This window comes from Parasteatoda tepidariorum, chromosome 8 (genome assembly GCF_043381705.1).
Source record: "Parasteatoda tepidariorum isolate YZ-2023 chromosome 8, CAS_Ptep_4.0, whole genome shotgun sequence".
NCBI lineage: Eukaryota > Metazoa > Arthropoda > Arachnida > Araneae > Theridiidae > Parasteatoda > Parasteatoda tepidariorum.
The window spans coordinates 33,068,865-33,090,246 of NC_092211.1; the positions used below are offsets into that span (position 1 = coordinate 33,068,865).

Here is a 21,382-nt window from a genome sequence, read left to right on the forward strand (position 1 = left end):
AAGAAACATAACACTTTTATTTTAGCACAAAAACTTGCTCCATAATATCACCATAGCAACCGATGATACAAACACAAACTTACAGCTTACATATACTCAAATAACAAATAAATTAAAATCCAGCTTACAACTTACATATACTCTAATAGCAAATAAATAAAATCTAGTACTTTTAACAGGTGTGTAGAAAATAATACAAGGAAATCGATGGAATAAAAAAAAACACCACTTGATTATTAGTTTGAGAATTAACTGTTATATTATTTCTTTTTCTTTTTCGAACGTTATTGCACATTTAAGAAGTTTTTTTTTCATTTTTTCTTCTATTAGTAATTATTTATCCATTGCTGTAGAAAAATTTATTCCTCTTGCCATTTTTATTTCATGAACTCGCGCTTACTTGATGTCAAGAAAAAAAGAAAAGAAGGAAGGAAAAGAACGAATAAATAAAAACAAGAAATATAAAAAAAAATTAATTAAAAGTCAATTCCTACTTAGGTCAAGAAATTTTTATTTTATTTCAGTTACTTTTTATTAAATAATCACAATTAATATAAATATGTATATACATATGACAGCCTCGCCACTGACAGTATTTATTCTTCAATTTATATCCTGCTAAATATCTTATAGAAGAGAAATTTTTTCCCCCCAAAAATAAAATTAATTAAGTAAATTTAATTAATGAATTAATATTTGGAAAAACTGTATTAACATCAAGTGTCATCCTCTACAAGTTTAAAAAAATGTATTTGATCTTGAGTGGATGAACAAAAAGTATTTTATTAACTTTTGAAAATAGAAGGAATTGATATCCTAATAGAAGGAATTGAAAAAGAAAGAGGTCAGATTTTGCTAGTTATAAACTTTAACATTTATATCCAAAATTTTTGAAGAGAGATATAAATTGTTTCATAATTCGAATTGTTCTTTGTTATGATATTATTTGTTATGAAAATATTTTATTATTTAGAAATTAATGCTTATATAAAATATTGTATAAAGAAGTAATAATAGATAATGATAAAGAAGTAATAGATAAAGAAGTAATAATAAATAAAAAAAAAGATTACGGATTTAGTTTTTTTCATATGTAAGTTTTTGCGTCACAAAATAATGCACTTATAACTATTTCAAGTTATGAGCTTTTCAGAGATTTTCTGCCATTTTGAACCTTTTACAAACATTTTATGAAGGTTTTTAAATTTCTTACTGATTATAAATTAAGAAACTCTTAAGACTCGGAGAATTAAAATATCTAATTGGTTTATATTTTATATAACTTATTAGTTATTTTAGTATTTAACTTTTTTGCATAATCTAGGTATGTTTTTCATTATACTAAGTTTAAAATATTTTAGTTGAAGTTCTTACCGAGAAACTAGCTGTCTAAGCATATTGGTTAGACTTTTGGTAGAATTCCGAAAAAAGGCTCGAACTGTTTCTTGTCAATGGCAATAGCAATGTCTTGATTCCATTATTGCAACCATACACAAACGAATAAAATGATACTAATATCTATACTCATAAAATATAGTGAGTTGTTATTCTGCATTTTAATAATGCTTTCGAATTACTCTTTAAATTAACATCGTTTAGTCAATGCAGATTATACTTTAATGAACTGTATATTTCTTGGGTCAATTTTGAATACAACTGAAATAAAAGTTACTGAGCATTAAGTTTTGCATTGACAGAAACAATAAATAAAAGCACTGCAGCATATTTTTATTTTACTTTAAAACCGTCGTTGAACCAATTTTTGGATTTAAGACTACTAATGTTCAACTCCGTAGCCTTTTAATTTCGAACCCAATCCGGAAGACAATGGAAATCCTAGATCAAGTATTGAGAGAAATTTTGCCTTCGTGGAGGATTTTTTGATGGAACTAACCCGCATTTGCGTTGCAAGGAGAGGAAGACCACGAGAACCTCCCACGGTTAGACTGACCACAAGGGACTATAATCCGTCTGCCACTGAGGGTATTTCACGTCAGCACTGTGATCGATGCAAGCTGGATGCAGATTCTTATTGACCAGCCACAGCCGGATTCGAACCCGGTTCACATTATCAGGGGAATGCTCTATCCCCTGAGCCATTGCAGCTCACCATACTTTTATTTTTAATTTTCTTAGAATTTTGATTTTAAACAACGTAAGCTAACGTTAATTTCAAATAATATCATGCTGATGCTAACAAACAATTCGCCAGACGGATGTTGATCATCAATAATGAAATTCATTTTTTAAGGGATTGACCTCAAAATATGCAAGATGAAGAAATTAAACGAAAATAAACTTCTAACATTTGGAAAGAACTGGGTACTGCAAAAGTTATTAGTTAAATTAATAGAGCAGTGGTGGCTCAGAGGATAGAGAGCTCGTCTCCCAATGAGGCGCCCAGGTTCGAATCCCAGCGATGGCTGGTGAATACGAATTCCGCACCCGACTCACGCCAACTACATTAATGATGTAAAATATTTTCAGTGGTAGACGGATCATGGGTCAGAGCCCTCTGGCAGTCAGATTAACCATGGGAGGCTCTCGTGATTTTTCTTTCCATGTAACGCAAATGCGAGTTAATTCCACCAAAAAAGTCCTCCACAAAGGCTAACTTCTCCCAATACTTGATCCAAGATTCCCCTTGAACTATGGTAATCCTTGAACTATGGTAGTTGAACTATGGTAGTCATAAACTCAATATTGGGTCGGCAGTTCAACGACGGTTATAAAATCCAATTATTGCAATATTTTATGATATGAAGTGTTTCTCAAAAATCTAAGTCAGTGGTAAACTGCTTTTCCCTTTTCATTCTGTTTCTTGACCTTGAAGAAGGTTATCCATTAAGAACTTTTGTTTGTGTTCCATAATTGATATTCTCTTCACGTTGTTTCGTTTCGTTCATATTCAGTACAAAAATAATCATTTTCCACTAAGAGTTGCAGTGTTCTTTTCACGTTGTTTTGTTTCGTTCATATTCAGTGCAAAAATAATCATTTTCCACTGAGAGTTGCAGTGCTCTTTTCACGTTGTTTTGCTTCGTTCATATTCAGTACAAAGATAATCATTTTCCACTGAGAGTTGCAGTGTTATTTTCACGTTGTTTTGTTTCGTTCATATTCAGTACAAAAATAATTATTTTCCATTAAGAGTTGCAGTGTTCTTTTCACGTTGTTTTGTTTCGTTCATATTCAGTGCAAAGATAATCTTTTTCCACTAAGAGTTGCAGTGTTCGAGAGAATGAAAGACGCGTGATAGGAGAAACCTCTTAGCTGTTACATTTTTCTTGTAAATATTTGTCTCCACTTTTGTTGATATTCGATGCTAGGAAAAAAGTTCAACTGTTACTGTTACGTAATGAGTTCTACCTATTACTTTGTGTGATAGGGACAAGCACACTTTTAAACTGGTATTTAGATTTGGAGCAAAGTTGCAACAAGTTGTTTTGGCTATAAGCTTGGTTAACAGTTAACTACGCTATGTTGCAAAATAAAAATATGACAATTTGTCCATTAGAAATATTTAGCAAATAAATAAAATAACAAATATTTAACAGTTACACCTTAATTTACATAACCTTAAATTTATAAAAAATAAATCAATATTAATTTTATTCGAATCCGAATTTAAAATTTCCGAGATGACGAAATGAAAATGAAATGATATAAGCGAATTTTATTACGAATATCTTATGGTAATAAGTTAAAACGTGACATATTTTTTAAGTAGATACACATTTTTCATTTTGATTCGAAAATTTGTTGATTTTCTATGTATAAAATGAATCTGAAGAGAGTTTCGTATTTTTTTCGTGAACTTTACTCTGTGTTTGCGAATTCCTATTTTACCATTGAATTTTGCTGTTTATTAGCTTATTTATTCAGAACTCCCCATCAAACTATAACCTGAAGCTTTACGATCGACACTACTTTAAAACAAAACAAAATCAAATATTTTACAATTCTTTTCTTCAAATTCATATAGCATATTTACTTCATTGTCATCATAAAATATTTATTTTGTATAGTTTGTGTTGACTTCATTTGTTTATAATTTCAGCATGTTGTTCAACTTTTAGTTAATTAACTTTAAAGGGAGAAATGTTTTCCCTTTTTTGAGCAAATAACATTTTTCCACATCAAACACAATCTCAAAATTACTTCCCTCTTCATGTAACTTTAATTAGATAAAATTAAAACTCTCATGTAACGGTACAAAACTCAAATCTTTCCTCAATATTTCCCTTCTACGGGAAAAGGTAGTCTTAAAAAATGTTTCAGACTCTATTCAATTAGGCGATGTGGATAGCTTTGATTTTTCGCCTTTCGAATAAATTAGGCAATTTTTAACAAAAAATGTAATTTCAAATTCCATACGTGGCTCGCTTTTGATGTTCCGAGATTCGGCTTGCAATGTAATTTTTAAATAATTACTTCTTTTTTATCAGCAAAGATGAAAGGATTTTTCCACTATTTTTTTAAAAATTTTATAGTTATATTCTAATTAAGTATTTTTGTCATTCACTCTGCAGTATTTTTAAAAATAGATTAAAAAATATATTTTATAAATTTTGAAGAATTATAATTTAGATTTAATTAATAAGGGTAAATGTTATCTAAGCGAAGAATGTAACATAATCCAATAATAATGAAATACTTTTATTCAAGGAATTGATTAGATTTGATAAAAATAATATGTTTTTAAATTAGCGGTAGTGTTTTCTTTAATATATAAATCAAATAATGCCGCACTGTAAATTGATTTATATCATTTTGGCAATCATTTCTATCATCCAAAACATAAAAAAAAGTCAAAGTTTAACGCTGTGGCAAACAGCTGTTGAGTATCCTCTTCTTTATAAGTGGCCAAACGTTCGACTGCTTAGCAAGTCGAGTTTTGACGCAAAAGGGTAGATTATAGGGAGGAAAATTTAAATATTATTGTTTAGACAAATGATGTATAGTTTGTCTAAAATAAGAACTCCCCCAGTCATTCGTCTGGACCTGTGGCGGTGACTATGGTAACGAGGTATGACTATTTCAAGTAGGGGTGCGGGCTTTCTACTCGGGTCGGCGAGAGAAAGGGAATCTCTTTCTTCAGTCTATTGTGTTTCCTAGGGTAAAGCTACCCTCCCTAAAATGCGCCATTCTTGTTTCCATAGCACCAGACAGCCTCAGACTTTGTGGCGGGAGGAGTTCTTAGCTTAGACAAACTCTATTGTTTTTCAGGCTAATAGTCAAGAAGTTGCGAGATTGCCAAGAACAAAAAATACTTGTATTTATACTTGTTAACGTTTCTAAGATAACGTTTATTACGCCAATGAGGTATAGTTTCTTATGTACTTTTTTTTTATGTTGAATCGATTCAGATCAGAGATAATTCAATGGAATTTTCAATTTTGAAGTTGCAACTTATTTTACGTATCGGAAGTACTTTTTTTACTTGTTAAAAGTTGCTATCATTGCTGTCTAACTATAATTTTAACAGTTTGTTGTATCATTGCTATCTGCTTTACAGACATTACTATCTAATAATTATCTAGGTCAGTTAGGCCTTTTTTCTGAACTGAATGGGATAAGACTCGAGCTGATTGGATAAATAGCTTAAAAGTTAGAATGGTAATATCCACGCAATAAGTTCTAATCAGAAATAGTACTTTTTATAGAGAAGAAACAAAACGATTCCAAATTCTCAATTGCTAGTTCTAAAATACAACCAATGCTCCATTTTTTTATCAATACTCCATTTTTTCAAAACCCAATAATGGCTGGTCAATATGAATTCTACACCTGGCACGCAAAGATCACAGTGATGACGTAAAATATCCTCAGTGGTAGATGGATCATGGATGAGGCCCCCTTGCAGTCAAGATAACCACGGAATGTTTTCGTGGTTTTTCGTGCCATGTAACACAAATGTGGTTTGGATATATCAAAAAGCTCTCCACGATGGCTAGTTTTTATCGGTGGTTGATACAGTAGTTCCCTTGTCTGCCGGATTGGGTTCAAATTCACAAAGCTGCGGAGTTGAATATTAATTACATTGTTTGGTAGTCGTAATTTCAAAATTAGGTCACCTGGTTATAAAACAAAATAAGCGAAAACTGTACTAATACACTAAATAATTCTCAACTGAGAATAAAAAATTAGTTTTTCTTTATATCTAAATTTTTTTATACCATTTAACGCGAATATCTAAAAAAATTAGATTTTCCTACTTAACTGCGACAGAATTTTCTACAAATCATAACCTAATATTTTTAAGTTTATGTCAGATCTGATAGATTTTTATAAAAATATTTTAAAATAGGGTTACACGTGAATTGAGAATGGTAACCCATGTAGTATTGAATTCCATACGTTATAGATTTGGAAATATTTGGAAATCTTATAACGAATATAGAATAACCCTACGGACGAAAATATTTCCCTTCTATGATAGAATATTTTGATGGAAATACTGGCAACAACTGTAAGCAGTCTTGAGTGCTACAACTCTCTGGAGAATAATGTTTTATCGAAATAGCGTGGAAGCCAACATGATTGTTTTAGCTTTAGGCTGTGTCGTTTTTCTTCATAAATGCACGATAAATCGTTATGCACTGTTCACTTATTTTGACTGATCAATTTTAATCAGATGGACCGTTTCTGAGTCATCTATTGATTTCTTATCGTTTGGAAGATGAAATGCAAATACCAGTTTTTGAATTGTCTTTCCGTTTTAAAGGTGACTTAGTTTATTTCTTTCTTATAAACGGGCACTCTTGATTTGAATGATTCACCAAATATTGCTTTTGTATTAATTTCTTAAAATATATTTACGTAAAGTCTATGGTTTATTATATTACCTAGAAACACGTTTTAATGTAAAGAAGCAAAATAATTAATTAAGGCCGGGATAGCCTGGTCGGTAGGGCGCTGCTCCCATGTCCGAGAGTTCGTGGGTTCGAACCCCACCGGCCGAAGACTCCCCCGTGTAGTAAAGTGACTGATGCACGTTAAATCTGACGAGTCGCAAAAGTCCTCCATGTCCCCATAACAAATCAATACCTCTGGGGGTACTGGATTGGAGATCGATCGTTCTCTGATTCAGGTCAAAATTACGATGTGTGGTTGAATGAATGAATGTATGAATGGGTCCGCCCTATAAACGGGTGCAACGTATGGTGTGGCAGAAGTCGAATTCTCGGACATAGATGGCGCCACTGAAAAGCAAGAAACGCACACTCTGCCTTAAATTTTCTCGGTGTCACCAAGCAGGCTTGCCCGTGGGGCAAGTAGCAGTAGAAGCAACAACAACAACAACAATTAATTATATTTCTTGTCCTTTTAGAGTAATTATGAATTTTTGTCATGAAATTAGTGTTTTATTTTTGTAGAAAAGTTATTTATCTTTATGAGTGTATAGTTTAAAATTTAGAGTGTTAAAAGGTTATATATATATATTGCTCTTATAATGGGTAAAAATAGTAAAGTATGAAATTTACATTAAGAATGGTTTTAGTTCTTGTACTTTTTAAAAGAAAGCTCTAAATGATAAGGTATTTTCTATAGAGTTCTTTTTGTTTAATAACACATTATAATAACCTTACATTAATGGTGTGCACAGTGAGAAAAAAAACCAGACCATCCTGCATAACTTTTGATCTATAAATCGGATCTTCACTTTCTAGGACTCAAACTTAATGGTTCGAATGAGGATATCAACTGTATAAATTAATAAGTGCAGACGATATTTTAAGTTACGAAATCAGACTCAAAAACGTACTTTCTGAGTATAAACGTACCTTTTTTCAGCGGCTACCGATATTTGACCCCCAAAATATAGGGAGTAACCGTAATATGGGATATATGGTCCCTATAGTTAGATCAGGAGAGCGATCCGAAGTTTGGATCCCTTAATGTAAATTTTTTTTTTTGCGTATTTCATCATGTCTCGAGAACTTTTTAAGCGAATTGAAAAAATTTTGGAAAACAATTATAAAATTCGTTTATACAAAGATAATTCTCCGCAAAAAATAAATTTTAGTAAATATTTATTTTTTTTTATTATTTTATTTACTAATAGTCGAAACAAAATTTGAATTGTAAGGTATGCAACTTTTTACATCATTTCAATGTATTTAATCTTACATGACAAAATACAAAATTTGAGCAAAATCGATTGAATAGTTTTTGGGAAATATAATTTTAAAATAGTCGTATGTGAAAAATTCAATTTCTCAGAAACTATTCAATCAATTTTTCTCAGATTTTGAAATTTGCCGTATAAAATCAAAAAAAAAAAAAAAAATTATGCCTTACAATTTAATTTTTTTTGCTATTCTTAAATAAAATAGTAAAAAATTATCTATATTTACAAAGATTTCTTTTTGCGTGGAATTATTTTTGGAGAAAACGTATTTTATAGCTGTGCGTAAAAAATTTTCATTTCGGTTCAAAGGTTCTCGAGCTATGGCGAAATACTTAGAAAATAAAATTAACATTGGCACCCTGTGCATCAAAATGTGATGGTATAAAGGAAAAAAGTACGTGAAAGAAAACATACTTTTATGGGGATTATTCTCTGTAAGATGATCCTACCCCCCTGAATGCTGGTGTCATTTTTATTAAATTTTGTTTAATAGTACAAAATGATATTTGTGGAAAACTTTCTTTAACAAGTATCAGATTTTTTTTTAAAGAAAAAATAATAAAAATACTAAATAGAAAAATTCTTGAAAGTTATTAAACTTTCAAGATGTTCAAATCGGGCTTTTTTCATTAGTTACTAAATAAATTTTACTACAAAATTATGAAAAATATTTTTAAACGTTTTCCGCACATGAAAGAATTATTTTTAATGTTCATATCTTGCACAATTTTCAATGAATATTTTTCAATATTTCTTATTAATTAAAAATTGCTTCAAAAATTTTGCTTAATTCTATCCAATAATTTTAATGTTATGCAAAAAGACATCACAAAATAAATAGTTTTTCATAAAAATGTCCACATCTCCATAAACATTTAAGCTAAGTTTATGAATTTTTTTCAAGTATTGCAAATAACAACCAAAATACAAAATAAATAATACCTAATAATCTATACAAGATACAAGTTTATTACTACATTTTCTGGTATAAATTGTTCACAAATTTCGTGATTTTGTTTGTAATTTATTTCCAGTCCTTTAAACCTTTGAAAACTTTAAAATTTATTGATAAGCATGAGAAAAATAGCATTCCCTGAAATAATATTAAATTTGAAAATTCTTTTTAAATTCAAGATTTAATCAAGAATCAATCAAGAAATAATAAAGTGAAAATTATTTCTTGAAATAATATCGAATTAAAATAATATTTCTTGAAAAATTAAAAAAAAAAAAGGCAAAAACTGTAAGTGTCTCTTCCATTATTGTAGGATAGTGTATATTGTTTTCAGTTTCTTGTGTGAAATGTTTGTAAGATTTGTTATTCTACTCTTACAAGGGAGGTAGGAATTTTGAAAATTGTACGTGAATCAAAGTAAGTTTAAAATAAAGATCATGGTCGGTAACATAAGATCACGTGGGCTTTTAGTCTGAGTGGAATAATGGTTCTCAAAGGGTGTTCCGTGGAACCTTAGGGTTCCGTGGAAATGTTACAGGAGTTCTGAGAGTTAGTAACTTTTTCTTAACTGGTAATGCTTTTCGATATCTGTAATTAAATTTATGATGATTTTTTTTCTTCAAATTAATGATAGGTTATTTATTCAATATTTCCGTTATTTTTATGAAATTATTTAGTTGAAATGCTTGTGAAGAAAGAAATTTTAACAAAATTTTTTTTTGTAATGAAAATGTAATAAATAAATTCTGAAAATGATATTCACTTATGAAAATTTTAATTAGTATTTCAAATTTAATAAAACTATTGAAATTCAACAAAGAAGAAGAATATTTCTCTGATAATTATTCTCAACATTTATTTTCTTCTTTTTCGCTTTTATGTTAGTGTAAACCATATTTCAGCTCTTCACTTTCAGTTTATGCATGCATTAAAATCGAATTTAGAACTTGACTAGATTCCGCTTTTCAGACCTGTGAATTCAACTGTCTGACATATAAAATAAATTTTATGTCTATATAATTGAATGACGAAATTAATAAACTATATAATGAAAAAATTTCTTTCTCCACTCATTCACTAAATATTTTCAAAATAATTATTAGTCCATTCATTAATAAATTCACAATTGCTGATAAAATTTATCCATTAAGTCTCAGGGTTCCGCCAAAAAAAGCTCGATCTTTTCGGGTTCCACAATAAAAAAAAAAAAAAAAAAAAAAAAAAAAAAAAAAAAAAAAAAAAAAAAAAAAAAAANATACTTGTATACTGACATAGATATATAGGGTTATTCACAATTCCCTCCGGGGTTTCGAAGTGTTATAGTAAAAAAACGAAGACGAATATGGCAAAAAAGAACAAATGAAATTATTCCGAAAGTATTCAAGTTTTAATTTAAGCAGTTGCCGGTAGATGGCAGTAACATGTACCACTGAAGCCAGTTGTAGTAAAGAAAAATGGCGTTTACATGCGGAAGGAATTATGAATAGCCCTTTATAATCATACTTAGAGAATTTTCACATACTTACTTTATTATAGGAAAAAAAAATTAAAATTTTTGTTAAATTCATTTTGTTGGTCCTAGCAACATATGAAAAAAATATTTTTGCTTAATCTTTGACCAAAGTATGAACTACAACAGATGTTTCTAAACACCATTTAGCAGTTATGGAATTTGTAGTACTGGACTTTGACCCTCGTAACAAGTAAAAAAAAATTCAATTACATCTATGAATGTTTGAAATATTTGAATAAACATTATTTGGTTTAACGTTTATGTTTCTCTTTATTTGTTTAGCTAATAAAGACTGTTTAAAAATTTCATTAAAAAAAACTAGTTTTAATTGCATGAATATTCAACTTTAACCAACTTTCAAGTCAAGAAAACAGGAACATGAATGCTATCCAGGGTTTACCCTGGTACAATATTTCTTACTTAATAAAAAAAAACCCTGATGTGTATGACAAAAATTGTTTACAAATTAACACTTAACAGGCAGTTCAAATCAGCGTTGTCTTTCTCGGATCTCGGGCATTTATTAGGTTATGTTTAAACTTAGCTTCTACTTGTGCATTACAGGCCGGGATAGCCTGGTCTATAGGGAGCTGGGCCAATGTCCGAGAGCTCGTGGGTTCGAACCCCACCGGTCGAAGACTCCATGTGAAGTGACTGATGCACGTTAAATCTGTCGAGTCACAAAAGTCCTCCGTTGTTCCCATAACAAATCAAAACCTCTGGGGGTACTGGATTGGAGATCGATCGTTCTCTGATTCAGGTAAAAATTACGATTTGTGGATGAATGAACGGATGTATGAATGGGTCCGCCCTATAGCCAGGTGTGACGTATGATGTGCCAGAAGTTGAATTCTTGGCCATAGATGGCGCCATTGAAAAACAAGAATCGCACACTCTGCCTTAAATTTGCTCGGTTTCACCCAGCAGGCTTGCTCGTGTGGCAAGTGGCATTAGAACCAACCAACCAACCAACTTGTGCATTACAAATACAATATTAAATGGTTTTGCCCCAATATATGCTTCTTTTAAAATGAAAATGCTTTTGGTAGTTACGACAGTTCTTAGCTATCTTTCTTTTCCTAATTTATGTTCCAAATTAAAAAATGTTTGTAATCATTGTAACTTTGATAATACTATTACTAACCACACCAAGAAAAATTAGCATTATGTTTCTTTTGAAATGAAAATGTTTTTGGTAGTTATGACAGTTTTTTACTATCTTTCTTTTTCTAATTTGTGTACCAAATTTAAAAATGTTTGTAATCATTGTAACTTTGATAATACTATTGCTAACGGCACCAAGAAAAATCAGCATAAAATGAAAAACTAACTCAGCGTACATAAAATTCACACAAATATGCAAATCAACGAGAACCGCCATAGGAAGTGACAATGGGAATACGTAAATCTATTTGGATCGTCATAGGAAGTGATAAGAAAAAAACGTAAATTGACGTGATCCGCCATTGGAAGTTACAATAAGAATATGTAAATCTCTGTGACCGTCTTTAGGAGTGACCATGAAAGAAAACGTAAATTTACTTGACACGATCGTTAAGTGATAAAACGCAAATGCGTAATGTATTTCTCACAAAATGTTATAGTTATTGTGTAAATGAATACCAGAGTTATTGTGTAAATGAAAAGTAAAAATTTGTCCAAGGTAAGGACGACTCTTGTTGATAAAATCAATTTGAAAGTAAATGATGCAAATCGAGAGAATATTCAACTAGATGAAGTTTATTTCTCACTTTTTTTTTGGAAAACACACATAGATATATCTCAAATGTTTGCTTTAATGAAGATGTATTTACAACTGATCACAAATTAGTTCATTATTTACATTACTACATTTCTCAGGGACCACCTTTATTCAAGTTATACATATCCTCTGTCCATCGTATTGCTCAAATATTTGAAATTTTTCATCTGAAAAGACACAAGCATTACTTATCATGAAATTAGTGCGTCGGCAGTTTAGAATGTAAATAAAGGAAGCCAATCGATAGTAACTATGTTTACTTTTTTCACAAAACTCGTGTAAGTCTCTGTCGCACTCGGCTTCTGACATTTCATGAGTATCAAGATAAGAAGCTGGCAACTCCCTGTTGAATATGTAAGTGGTTTCATTTTCACTCTCGTCTCCTGAATGGCTGCAAAAAAAAAAAAAAAAAAACGAATAAATCAACGTTGATATTTTATTGTAAATTTGTAACTATATTCATTTTATAAATTTCCATTCAAGTCTTTTATTAACAAGAAATATAATTTTAAAAAAAAGTTCAATTCCTACTTAGGTTAACAAAGAAAAATTTCATTTTAGTTACTTTTTATTAAAAAATTTAAATTTTCTCTCTCACATAAAACTAAAATTAATTAATTAAATTTAATTAATGAATTAATATTTGAAAAAAATATATTAGCTTCATGTGTCATCCACTACAAGTTTAAAACAATGTACAGGATGTTTATAAAGTCCCTGACCCATTTTGATGCTTAATAACTCATAAAATAATAAAGATAGATTAAAATTAAAAACATAAATGGCTAGATAGACTCAAAAAGTTTCATGACCCTTGTCAATGCACTTCCACGTGTGCCCCCTTCGTCGCACGGAGAATATCAAGTCGATAGTCAATTTCACGCCAGGTAGCGGCAAGCATGTCTCAGCAATCGTATATTTAGACATGTTGGAAAACTTCGTATTTCCACAACTAGAAGAGCTTCAGCCACATGTCTTTTTGCAACAAGATGGTGGACCACCTCATTGGGGTATCATCATTGGTAGTTCTTTGAATGACCATTTTCCAGGAAGATGGATTGGGCGAGGAGGTCCAATTCCTTGGCCACCCAGATCACCTGATATAACGCCGCTGGACATTTTCTTTGGGGATTTATAAAGGACAATGTTTACAGGAGGATCGTGTCGAACATTGATGACCTAAAAGTCAGAATTACAACCGCAATAGTCTCTGTGGATGCCGACATGCTTGCCGCTACCTGGCGTGAAATTGACTATCGACTTGATATTCTCCGTGCGACGAAGGGGGCACACGTGGAAGTTCATTGACAAGGGTCATGAAACTTTTTGAGTCTATCTAACCATTTATGTTATTAATTTTATCTATCTTTATTATTTTATGAGTTATTAAACATCAAAATGGGTCCGGGACTTTATAAACACCCTGTATTTGAACTTGAGTGGATGAAAAAAAAGTATTTTATTAACGATTGAAAATTTGAATAAGATATAGGGAAAGTGTGAATTAATAGTTGGAATTGAGAAATAATAAACATTTAGTAATTTCAATATAATATCGTAATGTTATTTAGAGCAGTGGTTCTTAAATGGTGTTCTGCGTAACCTTAGGGTTTGGAAATTTAGGTTATTTTTTTAACCAATTAAGGTTTTCAAAATTTGGTATTAAATTTACGTTTCCCGATTTTTGAGTTTAATTATTTAATTTATTTCGTTTTTTGTAAATCGGTGATCAAAAATACTCTTCAGTTTATTGATTTTCTGATATATCCTTATTAAAATTTATGTATCTTCTCTTTTAAATAAAATTATTAGTAATTTTAAAAAAATGAATGTCGATAATTTTAATCATATTATTAGAAACGCAAACTGATACTTTATGGTCTAAAGTTGAATCATGCATTGAGAAAAAAAGTACTGTTAAAACTACCAAAATATGATAAAAGTGTTTCTGGCTCTGTAGAAATGCCGAAAGCTCGGTAATTTTTACTGAAATTCTTTGGTAAAAATTTTGCTAAAATTAACTATAAAATATGGTTTAATAATAAATGAAAAAAAATGGTAAATATAGTCAAATTTGGTATCATTATAACTTAGAGCATGACATAAAAATAATTTATTCGGTTTAATTTACTTTTCAGTTTCGCATTTTTTGTAGTAATAAGAACTATAATTTTGAAAACTAGAATTTCCGGTAAACCGTTAACGTATGAACGGAAAAATTAATAAACGAATGGTTAAAATACTATATATTTTCGTTTTATTAACCAGAATAATTGTTCTTCTTTTCTAAAATTTTTTATCCAGTTTGATCTTTGAGAAACACAATTATTCCGTGCATATTAAATTTAGCAAATCAAACTTTTATTAATTAAAGTAAAAATTTACTGCAATTTATTTAAACGTACACATCGTTAGATCACAATAATTAAATTTTTTTTCGTTAATCTTTAATACAAAGCTTAACCGAACAATATTTGGAGAGACCTGTTTTAATGGAAAACAAAAGATGTTTTTAAAATAAATACATTGGCGTTCCTTTAATTTATTTTTCCTGTTGGAGGAACTTCTATTTAACGAAAATAAAGTTATTCATCTAAATTCTTAAGTTAACTTTGTTCTCTAATCTTTTTTATTTGAGAGAGCAACTTTTCTTTAAAGAAAAATATGAGTTTTTACTTTCTTTTTCGTAGCAAGCTAGCTTTAATCAAAAATTAATCCATGTAAGACATTGTTGTCAAAAGTTTTAAAAATAGAACACAGGTTATTTTAATTACATTTGACAGCATAAGTCCTCGCCATACAGAAATCTATTGAATGTTTGAAACCTTAATAACCATGCATCAAAATTATGAACAATACATTTTTTTTCTCTCCATAAAGCTCGGAAAATAGAGAACCAAAATTAAAAACTGTTGTTCTTATTTTTGTTTTCATCTTCATTAGAAACTTGTAAGAATTATATGTAACATTCTTCATTTCTTGTTGTGTACAGTAATTTTCTAAAATATGCATTTTAATGGTTTAAATATGCTAAATAAAACAATGATAATGATTTTTTTAAAGTTTGATTCACAGTGATCTCACACAATTATGATTTAAAAAATGCTTTATTATAAATATTACTTTAATTTCTTTTTCAGTATGATAGCTGAAATTAAATTTTTGAAAATATTTTTTTCTGGATGATTTTTTCTGGCATTCTATAGAATGCCTAGGCACTGTGAGAAATGTGTTACCGATTCATATACTGCCTTTCAGTTTTCGGTATACTATGAAATGAATGGAGTATGAATGAATACACAATTTAAATTGCGGTTAAAAGCACAGGGTACTGGTACTTCTTATCGTAAAATCCATATTTTCCGGAACATGTTACGGAACAAAACAACTGATATGGATTAATTTTTACAATTATAATAACGGCAAAATCACAGAATCACTCTAATAAAATAAATGTTACTGTAAAAATTACGCTAGAATATTTTACGGGAAAATGGATTTTACGGCTGATGCTTTATACTGTGATTTGAGCTGGAGTTTTTTACAGTGTTTAACACATTTAGTTCATGTGGGGATACCACAACAGCGCCACCACCTCTAACAGCAGAATTATTTTAGAGCTCAGACGGAGCTGTCATTTGAAAAATCTTCTCAAATTTGTTAATTTTTATAATTAAATTAATTTTTTTCACTATATGTGCTCTTAATTAAGGCTCAATATACCAGTGGCCAACCTCTCTGAACTGTTTTACCACTCAGACGGAGCATTCATTCTAATATTCTTCCCAAATTTGCTAATTTTTATTATTAAATTTATTGTTTTCACAATGTGTATGTATGTATAAATCCCCCATGACCAGCCTAATCAAAAGTCAAATGAAAAAGTGATTGAATTGTTCCCAACAGACAGCTAGTAGCATGGGAAGAGATCAATGGTTGGCAATTTATCGAAAGATAATATAGCCAAAAATAAAGCCAACACCCCATAATCAATATTAAATTTGAAAATAATTTGGCGAAAGGGAATCGCCAAAAAGACTGTGCGAATTAGTATAACCATGTAACTGAAACATTTTTGTCGCGAGAAATAAAGGATAAAGAGTTATAAATTGATTTTTGCTTTCGATTTAGTCACGACAGTGTAATCAGTCATACATTAGTAGTAAAATAAAAAAAGTTAGCAGTTACATTGATTGCTTAGAAAAGAATAAAATATTTTATATTCGCTTTTCATAAAATGTAATAAAAATTAAATGATTGGTTTAATCAAATTAAACATCGATTAAGAATGATTTAAAAAATAAGTTTTAAGAAATTAAGGAAATTTTAAGAGCTAGGAAATATGTAATGCCCATTGTGGCATCACAGCGCATGTATAAGAATTAAAAGTGAAAAAAAGTTTGACGTAGATTTTTCTCTTTAAACGTATGTAAACCGCGTTTATTTTCTAGTGCGATAAAATAATGAAATACATTTACTATATTAAATAAATAATCCCAATAAATTGAACTTGAACGATATTACCTGTTTAAAAAACTTTATTCGCGTCCAAAACATGTTAATTGGAGATGACCGTCGATTCGTTTAAAACTTTCAAAAATAGGTGTCCGTTTTCTAGACCTGCCAGATTGGAATGAGAAGAAATAAAAGTGATTTAAATATAAAACGTAAAGTTGCCAATGAAAATTTTAAAAAATAAAGGGGAGAAACAAAACTAGAAAAACCATAGTAGCCGTGAGAAAAAAAAAGATTAAAAACAGTGCAAGAAAACCCACAGTAGTCCAGAAGGGCAAATCAGGGTAAAATGCATTGCCGGCATTATGGAGAGGTGGTCAAGAGCTAATGTCATTGACAAAGGAATGAGAATTCATACGAATAAAAAAGATTCCAGAGCATCAAGATAAGATGAGAGGGGTGGAAAAATAATTTTGGCATTGTTGAAATAGAATTTATTCGACAATTATACTTATTCCAGAATTTCGACAATGATAAAATATTTTCCACCCCAGTCACACTAGCTCCTCTTGATAACTTGGAATCTTGTTTTATTCAAATGAATACTTATCCCCTTTTTTAACGACATTAGTTCCTCATCACATCTTCATAGCACGTGGAAATGTATTTTACACTTATTTGCCCCTCTCGGCCACTTCGTGTCTTTCATTTTTTTCCTCTCTGGGTACCGTGGTTTTTCTAGTTTTGTTTCTCCCCTTTATTTTTCCATTTTTCGTTGGCAACTTTACTTTTATCATTTCAAACCACTCTTGTTTCTTCTCATTCTATAACGGAGTCATATGTTTACAGTTTTTAAACTGGTTACAAAAATGAAAGAAGTGTCGAAAAATTATCTTACCCTTCTGAAGCCATATTGGACATTTTGTAACTTAAACGGTGAGAATTTCTGCTTTTGCTTGACCTTCTTTCTCTATGGGAAGGTGTGCTTGCACGCACAGCGTGCACTGGTATAACACCTGCACAAAATAATCAAGCTATTATAGATTCTTGAAAAGTTTGCACTTGGATACAAAATCTGTACATAGATAGTCTGTGAATTGACATATTAAAATGATTGAGAATATTTCTGTAATATATTTAAAATGAATTATATCTAAAATATTTCGTTGGACAGTGAACTACATTTTAATTTATTGAGAATGGAAAGTAAGAAATGTGAAATTTTTTCAGTGCCACTTACATTTAAATTGGACCTAACCAATAAAATATTGCTTCAGTTATGCACATTTCAAGAAAATGTTATTAGTAACGTAAGAAAATCGTTGATCAATTGGAATAAAAATTAAAGTTTTAATTTTCTACGTAATTTCCTTATTTTAAACCAAATTATTTATTTGTTTCGTTTTGCTTGCATCTCGTTTATTTTCAAGTCCACCAAATTATGTCGGCCGACTGGTAATATTATGGTCAGAGAGCTGACCTCATCTCTCGGAGGTCTCAGGTTCAATTCACAGTCGCGATTTTCAAATCCAGTGGCATTTGATGACTCGATCCTATGTTTACCATTTTTTTAAATAAAAAACTTGATTCTTGTTATTTTTTTAGTCCAGGTAACAAATTGAAAAGGAAAGAAAAGCTTGTATTCTAACTGGGACTGACTATAGCGAAGAGGAAAATCTCCTAAAAAGAAAGCGACTCGTCAAAGGACGTTGGATTGTAAATTAGCATCTCGGTCAGAGGCATGGATGTTCTTTCCTTCTTTTCTTACATCTTCGTCCTTCTATTTGTGGGTGCAACGTTGGAACGCATATTATGGTACCCCATGAAATATTGGTCAACATATCTTCTCGTTTGATATCCGATGTTGTTCAAGCTGTTAAACTTTTATATCTAAATTTTTCTCCAACATAGATATTGATTCCGATGTTACTGAACATAAGAACGATTGAGACCTCAAGACGTATATACTCATTCTTTTTTATTTTTTTCCCACTTCCCCAAAAACGCTCCGTCATGGCGTTAAAGTTCACATCAAATGCAAGATTAGTTTTGCGATCTCTCACTTTCAATTGGATTTGTGAATCTCAATTATTCTTGTTAATCAACAGGAATAAAAACTGCTTAGTTATTGAGAATGAATGGTTGTTTCTAACTAAGCATATCACCGTCCATTCATGGATTTGAAAAAAAAAACTGTTAACAATTTGTAGTTTCTTAGACTGTACTTAAATATCTTTGTTAAAATCGGTTTTGCAGTATAATATGACATTAATTGCTCATATAATGCTGTCATTAGGTGTTTTTGAAGGAATTATCTGATGCAATATCTATATAGTTATTTATTTTTGCTGTTTCACAAAATTGTTACAAAAATATTACCTGAATGCGGATTATTGTTTTTTATACATTTGAAACAGTTCTTTATTTGTGAAATTGGTCCTTTTTAATTGGTCATCGCGAACAAAAACCGATGAGAGAAAAACTGCAAGATGACTGGTTTAAGTATCATTTGAAAGAATCTTACGCAGAAAATATATAATTTTAGGTACGTTGGAAAAAATATGGTCAAAACTACCAGAGTATGGTAAAATTTACCATGTTTCTGATTCTATAAGAACAAAAAAGGAACACGGTAAATTTTTACCGGAGAACTTTTGCAATGATTTTGGTAAAATTAACAACAAAGTAAGCTTTCATACTTATGATAAAAATTTGGTAAATAACGTAAAAGTTGGTAATTTTATCATGATACATTAGAACATGGTATAAAAATCATTTATGAGTTTAAATTTACTTTTCATACATGTATTTTTTATTAAATTTGTAGTAATAAGAACTATAATTTTGAAAACCAGAATATCTGGTAAACCCTGACCATATGTACGCAAAAACTACCAAATGAAAGGTTTACATTTTATATGAATAATTATTATTAACCAGAATTATGTTTTGCTTTTACCAAACATCCCATTCATATACAAACAATTTTGCAAAAATTATTTTCTTTGAGTAGAAAACTTATTATGAGATCTAAACTCTTTCCCACGAAATATCGCAGAACTGAATCTCACCTGGTTAAATTATCGCAAAGAAGATCCTCACCCGTAAAAAAAATAGCATAAGACAGAATCTCTTATGATTGAAATGCTGATAAAATTTGTTCTACCGTAGTTTGCCCTAGAATCAGTTTGATGATAACTTGCAAAGCAAATAAACCCTAAAAGAATGATCTGACAATGGATCATTGGAAGTTTACTATCTTTGTCACACTATTTATTTTATTCACTATCTAATTCTTTTAAATTATAGTTTGAAGTGTTTTACTAGTATTATTATTCTCATTACCCTAGGGAACAAAATTTTTTTTCCATGAGATTTTTGTAACAGGTCTTAGTTACTCATTTCAAATCTGCAATCGATTTCTCCCCCTAATCTACAGTTTTTTTCCAAATAACATTTTTAGTCTATTTTTTGTTGAAATGTGCAAGTTTAAAAACGTTATACTTAACGTTCTTATAAATCTTTCGGCAAACTTTTTGTGCAGTTAAGGCACATCAACTGGATTAAAACTGCATGAGAACCCATGTCCGTAAACGTCACCATACTCAGCTAGAGACGCTCCTCTATTATGAACTATTTCTTCGTGTGCTTTTTAAGTAGGTCGCATAATAGAGAACCGCTCCTTGCTGTCCACGAAAACATTTCCGGGCATGGGTTTCTATGGTGATGATGTGTCCTAACTCCCCTTGAAGGTTTTTGCTTCATTTACACGACCCACTGCTTTATACACCGTTTTCAAACTTATACATTTTGACAAAAAATAGACTAAAACGTCATTAAAGGAAAGAAAATCTGCAGCTTTAGGACCAAAACTAATTTCAAATTTGAAAATCTGAATTAGGAAAGATCCAGTATTTGTATAAATACAACAGAAATGTTTGTTCCCCAGTGTTATTTTCACAATGCACTTTGGAAGTTCATTTAGATTTTCACTCAGAAGGATATAGATTAATGACAAAATATGACTTACGAGGTGTTTGATATAAATTATTGCTTGGATGGATTGCTATGTTTGTGTTTTCCATTATATGAGAATAAGTCTCTTGCTCTCGCTGTAATAAAAAGAAACAAGCTTTGAATAAATTGGTTATACTATACATACTTTATCACGTTTTAAGTTTATAGTACATACTTTAACATGCTTATGTATATGCTTTAAGTAACTTAAAATATTCTAATCATGATTTTGCCATAAATTATTTATCAAAATGGTGCTATTTAGCAGATAAATTAATATTTATTTTTGATACATATAAAATGAATGCAATTCATTATTTTTCAAACACAACCAATGCACTGTGGGCCAGAAAACTATGATCTTTGGTCAAAAGTAAAAAATTAATTTTTCAACTAAAATATGTGTAGGCAGTTTTAATATATCCCAAATTAAGTATTCATAATCATTTCAAACATTATAATTTACTTTTTAGACCGACGAAAGTACAATTTAATAAAAAATATGTAATATGTTAAGAAAATTGTTTTAAATGTAGCCTTTAAATT

At 30.1% G+C, this 21,382-nt stretch overlaps 1 protein-coding gene across 5 annotated transcripts in view; it reads right to left on the reverse strand.

The window, feature by feature from the left end:
• Positions 1-12,321: 12,321 nt before the first annotated feature.
• Positions 12,322-21,382, reverse strand: part of LOC122269136 (cell adhesion molecule Dscam1) — a 379,155-nt gene continuing 370,094 nt past the window's right edge. For 2 of the 5 annotated variants that reach the window (XM_071184626.1, XM_071184625.1), the window contains exons 23-26: positions 20,850-20,931; positions 17,718-17,835; positions 12,625-12,755; positions 12,322-12,531 (exon numbers count right to left, since the gene is read on the reverse strand). In XM_071184626.1, the coding sequence (XP_071040727.1) occupies positions 12,476-12,531; positions 12,625-12,755; positions 17,718-17,835; positions 20,850-20,931 (387 nt within the window). In that variant the 3' untranslated portion in view covers positions 12,322-12,475. Of the gene's footprint in view, positions 12,552-12,624; positions 12,756-17,716; positions 17,836-20,849; positions 20,932-21,382 lie in introns of those variants that run through there. The other 3 variants (XM_071184624.1, XM_071184623.1, XM_071184627.1) reach the window with 2 other exon arrangements.